Raw genomic sequence first — 12,161 nt, forward strand, 5'->3', positions numbered from 1 at the left:
ATCTCTTCTTTTATTGTTCTAGGCTTGTGGACTTTTTGCAAGTTCCAAAAGGCAAGGATATTTTAATGTACCTGTTTCTGTATTCAGAAGAGAATGCTCCCAGCTCAAAGGCCACAGTTTTCTAGCTCTGAATCAGAAAGGATATCTTATAATTGCAAACATAAAAATTTAAGCTCCTTTCACTCATAAGGAGATGGACAATTTGAGAGAGCCAGACAGATTGCTAAGAGAATTCTCCCACATAATAATTCTCTTATTAATTCAGCTGAGTTTAATAAGTGAACCTTATTCAGTTCCCAAAAGACCACACCAGAACATCCATAGAAATAAATCTTCAGTCTCAATAGTCCAGCTTAAGAAGGTGAGGCTAAAAAGATTCATCAAAGACATGCAGTTATTTGTCATATCTGATTCAAAGCATAAAAATTTGAGCATGGAATAATACCAGATATTGTCCTTGGATGCAGTTTTTAGCCATGTCTGATCTTGGTGACTCACCAATATGTCTGGTATAAAAGACATGAGCTGTTTCCAGATCCTAGGAGCAAAGTTACTGCCACTACAGCATTGGAGTTGAGAATTCCTACCTCTGGGACTTGGAATCCCATAAGAATTGAAAGGACAGAAACTATGCCAGTGTCAGATCAGAAATTCTGCTGTGGGGCAGGAATTCCAGAAGCTAATTAAGTTTAGTAAAAAGATTTATGAACAATTAGAAGTATTTTTTACAATTTTCCAAAGGCATTTTGAATTGTGCTCTCCAGTTTTTTCATCTACCTTCAGTCCCATCACTAAGCTCTTTCTCTGCTCAGGTTGCATATTCTGCAGAGGAAAGAGGAGCTGAGAAACTGCAATACTTCCTCTGCTTCCCCTGCAGGCTGGCAGCAGGGATTGTAAGGCAGCAGTGCAAGCCCAGCTGCATCAGCAGTTCCTCCCAGTTTGAATGCACTATAAAGATAAGAACAGACAGAGAAACCTGGTGGAGAGTTGTGGTAAGGAGGTAGGAAGGAGTGGGATGGCAGAAGGAGAAGGGATAGAATACACAAAGTCAGGGCAGGTTCTATTTGAGAGTGGAGAGGAAGACAGAGGGGGTTACAGGTGTTAGAAAATGCTGTTTGTGAGACAAAGAAACAGGGACGGGATGACAGTGATTATTCGTTGTGAATGACTAAATACGAGTCTGGGCATTGGAAGGAAGTGAATGCAAGTGTAAAAGTCTCCTATTTTGAGATACATCCCCAAAACTGTAAATATACAAATCCTGCACATGGCCATGGAAAGGAATGACAGGAAAGAGATGTATGTGCAAGGACAGCCTGGTGGAGAGGCAACATCTCTCAGAAAATGATCTTGCCAGGGCAGCAGACACAGGAGAGAGGGGATGGAGCAGGAAGCAGGAGTGTGAAGTGTGAAGAGGAACAACGGGAAAGGGGAACATAAGGGCGAGAAGGAACTGACAGAGGGGAAGGAGGGAGAGTTTGAAAACTTGAGGGAGGATGTGCAGTCTAGTGCACAGGCACGAAAGAGGCAGAGGGAAAGGAAAGGAATGAAGAAGGGAAATATTTGTCACACAGAAAATACTCTTGATGGTATAAAAAGGCATAACAAGATGGTGAAAAAGATAATAAGAAATAGAGAGGGTTGAGAATAGAAAAAAAGGAAGTGAGAAGAACAAATAAAAAGAGGAAGAAAACCAAATAAGAAAGATTTTACTTGTTAACAGAAAGCATAAATCTCGGTGAAGAGATTTACAGAGAGGGCTAGAGCACAATACACTATGGGCAGAACAAGAAATTCCCTGGAGACCAGCGCTGATGATCAGTCCTTCATCTCCCCTCTCTAGACCTCCATATTAACTCTCTTTCCCAGTGCACATTTGCACCACCAGCTACAGATTCTCTGCCTCCCTGAACCTTGGGCTCCAAGGATCGGCGCACACAAAGTACCAGACTTGTTGAGGGCAAGGAAAGCACAAACACAACCATTTTCAAAGAAACTTTTGAATATCAATGCAAAAAAAAGGTGAAAGTGGAACTTTCAGTGATCAGAGCCAAGTGCTGTGGTAGGCAGCAGGGAGGTGGAGCTGCTCTGCCAGCTGCTTTCCTTACCTTGGGTGCTCATGAGTGACCGGCTGCCTCGCTGCAGCTGCTGCAGGCTGCACTCTCTACGTTGTCTCCATGCAATTGTCAGTGTCCCTCCAGAGTCTTGGAGAGGTTATTTGTGCTCTGCAGCTGTTGATAAGTAAAGGAAACTCAAGGAGTGAAACACCCCTTGGCCCCCAAAGTACAGAAGTTTCGGGAGAATCAGGAATGAAAGAGGCTGGGGCACTGGTGGCAGAACGAGCAAAGAGCCACACAGAAAGTAAGAAAAAGTGTGTCAGAGACTGGGAGGGGCGGAGAAGGAAAATGCAAAGATCTGACAGGAAACCAGACTATAAATCTGCTTCGGGTTGAAAAAAACACATTTCTGCTCCCCAGCGATAGGGCCTGTTTGCAAATGACTCTGCAGGCAGGTGACAGCAGAGCCCTGTCGCAGCAGGCAAGCAAATGAGGAGGCACCCTTGCCCCTTCCCCAGGAAGAGTGGTGGGCAGAGGTGGAGACAGCACAAACACCTGGCTCAGGCACAAAAATCTGTCTGTCTCCCCTGCCTCACTTCCAGCTCACTTCCAGGGCATGTTTTCCTCAGGTATAAGGGGATGTGCTTAACGCCAGTCTGGCTGGTGCTGTGCCTGTCGAGCACAGGGCAGCAGCCCCGGTGTGTCAGGGCACTTGCTGGTAGAAAGCAGGTGGGAGAGAAAAAAGAGTGAAGAAACTGAAGAAAACAGGGTTTCAAGAACAACAGTTCCAGGTAAAAGGAGTTCTGGGTTTTCCCAAGGTTTCAAAGGTTTTTCCTCAAAGCACCGATTTTATCGAAAGATTCTTTTGCTAAAAATGTAGTCAACAAAGTTTGCTTTATGCATCAGATTATTTTACAGTTGAAGGATGCTTTAAACAATGTTTTCCAAAGGGAGTTTTTTCTGACACAAAGAAGCTGCAGGATCTTGTATTGCTTCAATGCTGGACTCCAGGCTTAAGGCCAGCACGAAAAGCCAGTCCCTGGTGGGTCTCACAGAGGACATTTACCTGTAGGCTGAAACCAGGAGCCTCCCTACAGCCAAACCCACCAGAGCAAAGTCACTCAGTCCCTGCCTTTGCTGTTCTCTGGGTCCTGCAGGACCAGGAGTCACCATCACCTCTAGAAACATCCTTGAGTGCTGCTGCCACCCTGCTCAGGGTTCCAGAGCCCAAACCCCTTGCGTGGTGTGCTGATTCTTGTACAAGAACAGGTACAGCTTGACTCCCAGTCACTCCTGAGCTTTTACATTTACACTGGGCAAATGTGAAACCTCACTGCAGTCAGCTTCTGGATGTGTGAGGGACAGAGAGAAAAACCCTCAAAGAAAGAATGAGTGTAACAAGGATGGCAGTGTGCAAGGGTGACACAAAGGTCACCAGTCCAGCTACGAGTGCAAACTCATCAAATTACAGGAACAATAATGGGGAATTTGAGCAGTCACCCACAGGTTTTGCTGCCTGTAATACCTTCTGCTCCCTCATGATTTTTGCAAGGTTCAGTTTTTCTTTGAGGGTGACTAGAAAAAAACAAGTGTGTATATATGGGCATGGGCATGTGTTTATTTCCTGAGAGAAAATAACTGAAATAAAATCAGAAACACTAGAAAAATAAGCATAAGCGACCTATGAGAGATAATTTAGGAGTGTGTGTAGGGGGAAAGCATGATGACAGTAGTGGAGGGAGAAAATAAGAAAGGAAAAAGTATTTGGTAGAGAATAAAGCAAAACACAACAAATGGAAAATAAGTACAAAAGAACAGTGGAAAAACTGTTAAAGGATAGAGCAGCGTCAAAGAGCACAATAGAGGAAGTGAGGTGATACAGTGAAAAGAAATGTAAAGAAAATAGAGAAAACACATGGCTCAAAGTTTTGCTACAATAACACAAAGTGTTCTTACCAAACTGAAAATCTGAAGCCTGCAAAAATTTTAAGGGTGCAGAATACATTCCAGGCAGCAAAACATGGTGGGCTGCTCTGCACCAATCCTCCCCTATGTTTTCACTAATTTCACATGTTTGTAACTGTACCTGGACTGGTGAGGGTCTAAGTTTATCCATAAGGATTATTCTGAAAGGGATTCTAGCAGCAATTCCAGTTCTCTATCCCAAGACCTCCAAGATTAAGGAAGGCAGGAATTTCTGTCTCCTGCTAAGCAACAGAAGAACTTGCTATGTCCCTACCAATTTTTTTCCAGTGAGGACTATACCATGATGTGTTACTTTTATTCTTGTGCAACTTTACCAAATTCACTGCTGAACAAACTTGGAGCTACATGTGACAAGGTTCAGGAAAAACTCCTGCTTTGAGCAGCGAAAAATCTCTCCATGTGACAACTGCACAGGTGAGGTTCTGCAGCTTCTGACCAGGGGAAAATCAGTGAAACTTTGGGGGAAAACAGTGAAATAGAGCTGTAATTCTTCCATCAAAACCAATACAAGTCACTTTTGAGTTGAGCTTTCTGCTGCTTTCACAGAGGAAGCTGATTTGTGCATGCAACAGAGGAACCATTTTAAGCACAGAGAAACTAACTCTGCTAGCAGGAGGCTTTGTGGCTTCACTTCAATTTTAAAATCATAGATCTTCCACACATGGTTCCTAACCTGAAAGGACAAAAACATGCTAAAAATTCAAATCAAAACTCACCAAGTCTCATTACAGCTTTGTCCTTCTGTCCTTGATTTCTTCAGCAAACAGGGTATCAGCCAGCACACTCTGAAACTGCCCTACAGAGCCAAGCAAGGGGTTAGGTATCATTTGTTCCTGTTCCTGCTTTTGTTTTGTTTAATGCTGTAGATTACAAACACATCAAAAACTACAGTAACTGTTTTAAAGAAGGTACCACATTTCCATGGGTTTAAAGTGACACCACAGAGATGAAGCAATTATCCAGCAAAGCCTGAGCAGCTTTAAGGAATCTATCATAGAAATCAAAGAACCTAAAATTCTCATAGTCATAAAGGGTTTACTGGCAAACTGAGATTAGCTGAGCAGGATACAGTCATCAATCACAAAGCCACATGTAACTGAGTATCAACTCTCTTTTAAAAGAATTTACAATCTTAATCCCAATTTTCAGGTGTAAAAAATTCTCTCAAGCTATAAAAAAGTGTTATGGTGTGGCTGCAATTCCTTGAGGCTGGCAGACTGAAGTTATGTGTTTCACACAATATAAGTGGAGAAAATAATTATGTTCTATAAGGCAACCAAAAAAACCATGAAAAACTTTGGATGCATCACCTAAAATAGAGCAAAAAGCTGCAGAGTTTGAACTGGAGGCTTTCCTGGCCCAAATGCAGGGTCTAGGAGCCTGACAGATAGAGTTCTAAGCACGAAATATTTCTTTTTAATTTTTATTTTTTACAGTTTCACTGGAACTTTCAGTTTAACAAGCTGTCCAGTTAAAGGGTAACAATAAACAAGACTTTTTTTGTTATTTGTGTTGCCTATGGCTTCTCAGATGTTTTTCATTAAACTTGGTGCAGGAAAAAATAAATTGCACCTCTGCTTTCAAAGGAACTCCTCTTACCTGAAAGTCCCCTGGAAGGACACACTTGGAATGTTTGCTGTCTCTCTCCTTCCTAGAGACTTCAGAAAAAAAAGGGAATATTTAGTTCCTTCCAATTGGTCTAATTCTGCAGGATCTGAGCCCTGGTGGTACAACCTGAATGAGGTTACATTTTAAATCCTTTGATGCTACTGTACCTTCCCTTCCTCCAGGCTTTTACTTTGAGTTCCTTGCATTAAAAAAGCCAGAAAAATTTCAAGGTTATTCTATTAGGTGATCAACCAGTGGAGAAGATTTGGAATCTTAGATATTCCTCCCCATTTTTGCTGGCCTCCTACACATTTTGCCTGTGGGTCACTTTCATATCAGAACATCATTACTGGGGTCTAGAGGGAAAGTTTCTATCCTTTCTCCTGTCTCTCACACAGGAATCACATATACATATAATTCCTATGGGAATATTGGTGTAAGGTTCTTGTATACCACAATGTCCTACAGAAGGCCTTTTTAAAGATTCATCAGCTCTAGGTCAGAACTGAAGCTGCTTCAGAGCTTTAAATAATCTGCAAAATGAAGAGTTTAAAAAAATAATCAGCATTTGGAAGTAAAGAAACACTAAAATGTCCAGCTTGTAATCTGCTACTCTTATTCTTCTGTTCCCTTCTTCTCCCAAGAAAGCCATCCCAGCCCATGAGGAGACTGCCCTTGACTCCTTATCAGTGTAACAGTCCTGAAAATCCCTGGATACCAGAAACGCATTTCACAAACTACTGATTTGAGAACTAATATATTGCATTTCTCCTGCATGCCTGAGCACAGCAGCACCGTATATATTGTTAACACAACCCTTCCAACTCCTTAGAGCAGAGAAACAGAAGTATTAAATATTTTCCCCATTTTACATATTTTATATTATCAGCCTTGCTCAACTATCCTTAGAGACTATCACTCTTACTTAAGGATGCTCACAATTTATCATTTTTCTCTGGAGATCTGACTTCCAGAACAGAAGTATTTCCCTATTCAATTCACCAGCCTGTGCATAAGCAGCTGTTAGTGTTCATCTGCCTTTTCTAGGCATTAACATCAAAAATGCCCCTTGATCTTAAAAAGTGACACACAGCGTGGTTTCTTTAGCACCTTTGGGGGTAATGGTTTAAATCCAGCAGGGAAATGTTCTCATCTATAGGTTTATGATACACATTTAAACAGTGTTTCAATTGCCTCAACTATGAAATAAGATGACAGGCAAACATATATCAGAGAGGAACAGAGAGCATAAAATTCCCTCTTTCATTTGACAGTGGTGGGGCTTACGTGGTTTTGCACAAAATGTACAGTCTCTGTCAAGTTTGACAGTGGTATGGGATTTATCCCAGTCACCTGTTAGCATATTCACCCATTGTGGAAAATCTGGGTTCAAATCCATTCTGGGATCTGCGTTCACAATCCATGGCACAAAAGACCAGCCCTCCACTGAAACAAAGAACCCAGATCTGGGTTTTTGATAGGAAAAAGGGGAATAGCTTTAAGGTGAAAGAGGGTAGATTTAGATGAGATTTTGGGAAGAAATTCTCTCTGTGAGGGTGGTGAGGCAGTTTATCCAGAGAAGCTGTGGCTACCACACTCCTAGAATTGTTCTGGACTGTATTGGGCAGGGCTTGGAGCAACCTGGGATAGTGGGAGGTGTCTCTGCCCATGGCAGGGGGTGGAACAAGATGGGCTTTACAGTCCCTTCCAACCCAAAGCAGTCTGGGATTCTACAGTTCTGTGATTCTCTGACCAATTCTGCCCTTTCTTGAGGCATAAGGGAGAGAAACTCCAGACTCTGATGCTCTCTCCAGAAGAGTCAGAGTTAATTTAGTGTTATTCCAGCAATTCTCTTCCTCTTAGACTTACATGATTCATCAAAATTGGGCATGAGCCATAGCTCAGGTGCTTATGCTCTTCCGTATGTTCTTAATTACATGTCCATAGGGCTTAAAATCCAAGGATCTTTAAACCTTCCAGACAAATGATTTAGTTTCACAGCAACCAATGAGTTATATATTCATATCCTTCCTCAATGGATGATGAGACAAAGTATTGGAGAGGTAACAAAGGAATGTTTCCTCTCCCTTACAAGTGGTAAAAATAGCTTTTTCACACAGTTCAATATTTTGGTCTATGAAAAAAAAAATCCCAAAAACTAAACCAATACCACCACAACAGGAAGAAGTTAAGAGATCATGGCAGACACTCCTAAAACATTTTTTTTTAAATAAAGAGTCAGAGGAAGAAATACAATTACTATTATTGAAAAAAAACCCAAAAACATGGATAGAATTCAGATCATTGTCACCAGAACAAATACAGGAAAAAAATTATTTTAGTTCAACGACTTCTGTTAAATTTTTTTTCTAAATAAATTAATCAGTCTCATATCTCACCTTTTGCTTAAAACACAAAGTCATCTTTCCCCATTTATATGATAGTAGCACTGTCAATATATATTCTGAATATTAGACTGAAGGATTTAACATATCTGGAATCTGAAGGATAATCTATCAAACTTGAAATTTAGTAGATGCCAGGAGAGGTGAGTTACTTATTTTTGTTTGTTTGTTTGTTTTAAATTGGAAATGTTTCTTGTCTTTTTTATAGGTCAGCATTTATTACAATTAAAAGTATGCATATTTTAATAGAGACAAATTGAAAAACAACTGCTCAGTTTTAATGGCTCACATTCTTCAACATTTTATCTTTTTGAATCTATAGAGATTCTTCAATAGGTCAGGAGGAGGAAAACTTGTGCTGATAGCACTAAGATACCATACAGAAACAGCAATGTTAGAGTTAATTAATAATATGAATGATGTAATTGCTAAACCAAGAGTTATATATTAATCCACATAGTTCAAATGGCAAGGGGACATTTTCCACAGTTTAAATATCCAGGGAATGCAACACAGACCTGGAAGTTAGAGATTTTTACCTTTCATTACAGGCCGTCTGCATCCGCCATGATTCACAGAATCCACCGGTGCTTCTCCCTCCTCCCCTGTAAAGAGAACCACCACACCTTTGAACTTGAAACTGTTACATAAATGTGTCAAAACCAGAGCATGAAGCTCCACATCAGCATATCATCAGTACACCTCAGAAAAGCAAGAATTCCTGTATTGAGTCACACCAGAGATCCATGTCTGCCAGACAAGAGCAAGTGCATGTTCCCAAAGCTGGAAACTGAAGCCATCCTTACATAAATGCAGCTCCACTGCAGGAGCAGGAGCTGGTTCATTACAGAGGAGAACAGAGATAAGCTTATGAAACAGGAATTTGCCACAAGCAACTTGGGCTAAGTTAGTAATTTGATGGAAAAGTTATCAGATCCCAGAGGTCAGACTGAGATATTACCATGTTATGCCTTATTTCTCCTTATTGTTTCCCTTAAACAGAACAAGCTTTAGCCAACATCACATCGAGAGTTATTCTGCCAAAACAGCAATGATCGTTTCTGAAAGCAGAGGATTCTGAGGCAGGATAGGAACATTTAATGTTTTCCAAGCAAGGGAAAAAGGGCAGAAGCAGCAGGTAGTGGAGAGTTCTTGAGAGGTTTTTTAACAGCCTGTGAGACTGAACTGGCCCCAGTGGCTGAGCTGACAGAAATCCCGATGTCCCACTTGATCAGTATGTGGGATTTCTCTATGACTTGCTATTTATAAATTACTTTTTCATCTTTGGATGTATTTGTTCTCCCAAGATCTCATGTTAATTTTCTTTTTAACTGTGTAGCTCCCAAGGGAAGGACTGAGCATTCCTGTAGAAGAGTTCTTAGGATGTATATAAATAGTGGTCATATATCACAGCACATTTTACATATGTGAGATTAAACATAGCCATAAAACTATATGACTGCTATTTATTGATCCATAAATGAATACCTGAGTTGGAATTTTTAATATTTCTCTTTGAAACAATAGTGTAGGTTTCTGGAAGCTGTGATTTCTCACTGCATGACAAGTGTGTTAGAATATTTAATACAATATTTACATCGATGGGACTTTCACTTCATTCCAATGCCCACATACCCACACTCATTACAGGCCATGAAATTTCTAACAAACATTAATTCACTTATCATTCATGGAGTTACTTCTGATGCACCTGATGTAATAGAATATAGATAACCCATCTCAAAATAAGTAATGGAAATGAAATTAATTCAAGCACACATAGGTCTAGGTTTTTATCTGTAGATCTAAATTGCCACGATTTTAATAACTTCTTAAATTTATTACATTAATAGATAATGATATCTAATAAAACTGAAGCCTGATTTTATGAGACATTGCACTAATTATCTGGTTTGATGCGTTAATCACTGATTCTTGTATAAAACATACCAGACCACTGCTGAGTTTACTGACCCCCACTCATTCATAGAAATATGCCTACATTATATTTTGTATAAAGGAGACAAAGGACAAGAGAGAGAGATGGGCACAGTCCTTTCATATAAAGCTGAAAAAAATCGTCTAAAATTTACAGCACTGCATAGTGCTTTAGACTTATTTAAGAGTCTAAAAAGTTTTGGAGGGAACAAAGAAACCATATTGTCTATTTCTGAAAAGATATGAAATTATGCATTAATCCTCTTTTGGCTCACCAAAATATAAAAAATTGCTTATAAACTTGTAGGCTTAAAATTCCAGTGAGTGAAACCTGTAAATTTTAAGAAACCCCAGTGACTCCTAAATTGGACTTTCAGTGAGACAAAGAAGCAATAATCTGAAGAGTATTGACAGAAAGAGGGAACTACCATTTTATATCAGGATTTAGAGAATGATATATTCCCCTTGCAACTACTGTATCCAATTCCTATCCTTACACCATGAACCAAACTAAATTCTCTATTCTAGCACGGATCTATCATCTATCGAGCTCTCTCTCTACACCAATATAACTGAGGAATTTAACAGCTACTCACACTAATCCTGACAATTTATCCACAACAAAAGAATTCTTTCTCAAAATATACCCAGACAGCCTTTTGCTAATGACCTCCCTGTTGTTAGGGCCTGGCCTGCCTTTCTCCTGAGCAGAAGTTATGCCTGTCTTGTACCTCAGGTTGTTGTATTTCTCTGAGCATGAGGAATGCAAGCGTGCATGGAGTGGATTTGCTCTCATTGTATTTAACTGCTCACTAATAGGTGATTCAAGGTTTTTTAGCATCATCTACTTAATGAACAAGACAGGACACTTCCTTCAGGAATGGTCAGCAATCCATTTTTGGCTGTGCAAGCTTCCCAGGGGAAAAGTGAAGTGTTTGAATAAGGCTATGGTTTGGGTCTTAAGAGATTTAACACATTGACAGCGGGCTGTCACGAAGGCTGCGAGCTGCTTGGAAAACCATCGGTCTTCCACTTACACATCAGGGAATGCATTTCCTGTGAACATTCTATGAAATCTTTGTCCTATTCTATTCTTACAGAACCTAAGTGATCAATGCTAGAGGCAAGGTGCTCACAAAAAATCAGAGAAGTTGAAACAGGAAATCTGATTTTTTCCCATTTAATTGATTTTTAATACAGAAGGTCTAGGAAATGTTTCACATTTGGATGCAGCCTGTGTCTCAAAACACCCCCAAAGTAACTAAGCAATGATGTAATCAAAGTAATTAGGAAAACAGGGTTTGGAGATGAGAGAGGGGCAGTGAAGATGGGCACATAAGTTTCAGCAGACTTAACTCTTACAAAAAACCTGTTAGTGGCCCACAGGTTTTTACCTGTAGATAAAAATCTGCTGGCCAAAAGATGCAGCTCTTTATAGTTCTGTATGGACAAAGAAGCAAAAACTCTCTAATGGAAATGGAAAGGTAATGAAATAGTCTCAAGAGTGATTTCATACACACAGGACTGTGTTCTGGTCTGAAAACTATACATCAGTCACTGGCCTGAGATCTTCCTGAGAAATACTCTGGTAATTGATGGCTTCAGAAATAAGAATAGAGATGACAGCAAGGAAGAACAGGAAGCTTGAAATCTGAAGGGGATAAAAGAATCATACGTGAATATTGCACTTGAGATAATGAAATTGAAAGGACAGAAAGGAAAACCGGACCTTGGACATGGAGTGTTGGTGGAAGAGGATGCTGAGTGGTATCTGAAAACACAGATGTACATACAAGTGGGAGCTTTTGTCCTGATTTCTTGAAACAGACCAGGAATTAGTTTACATTTCTAAAGACTGTGGTAGTGTTCTGCTTTCAACAACACTACAAAACAGATGTTTGCTATCAATAGTACTGTGTACTGCTACAATACCTTCATCTTGAGTTCTCAGCAGTCACTACCTCTCCCAAAGAAAGCAGCTCAGTAATATTGACCCACGCATGCAGAAGAAACAGGACTTGAAATTTTCCACCACAGCCACAGACACTCTCACCAGAGGCAAACAAGAAGTGGCCTCATAAGACCTGGCACAACTTGATCCTTATTATGTTAAAATCGAGGTCCAGCCTTTCTTCCATATGGGAAACCATTGAGGATGCCTGAGGTA

At 40.2% G+C, this 12,161-nt stretch overlaps 1 protein-coding gene across 4 annotated transcripts in view; it reads right to left on the reverse strand.

Annotated features, from left to right (window-relative positions):
* CARD11 (caspase recruitment domain family member 11) overlaps positions 1 to 8,650 on the reverse strand; it is a 50,180-nt gene extending 41,530 nt beyond the window's left edge. The window contains exons 1-4 of one of the 4 annotated variants that reach the window (XM_033517946.1): positions 8,596 to 8,650; positions 5,643 to 5,701; positions 4,760 to 4,839; positions 2,109 to 2,231 (exon numbers count right to left, since the gene is read on the reverse strand). In XM_033517946.1, coding sequence (XP_033373837.1) covers positions 2,109 to 2,121 — 13 coding nt within the window. In that variant the 5' untranslated portion in view covers positions 2,122 to 2,231; positions 4,760 to 4,839; positions 5,643 to 5,701; positions 8,596 to 8,650. Of the gene's footprint in view, positions 1 to 2,108; positions 2,414 to 4,759; positions 4,840 to 5,642; positions 5,702 to 8,595 lie in introns of those variants that run through there. The other 3 variants (XM_033517947.1, XM_033517948.1, XM_019008289.2) reach the window with 3 other exon arrangements.
* Positions 8,651 to 12,161: the final 3,511 nt, after the last annotated feature.

The sequence above is a fragment of the Parus major genome, chromosome 14 (assembly GCF_001522545.3).
Source record: "Parus major isolate Abel chromosome 14, Parus_major1.1, whole genome shotgun sequence".
NCBI classification, from domain to species: domain Eukaryota; kingdom Metazoa; phylum Chordata; class Aves; order Passeriformes; family Paridae; genus Parus; species Parus major.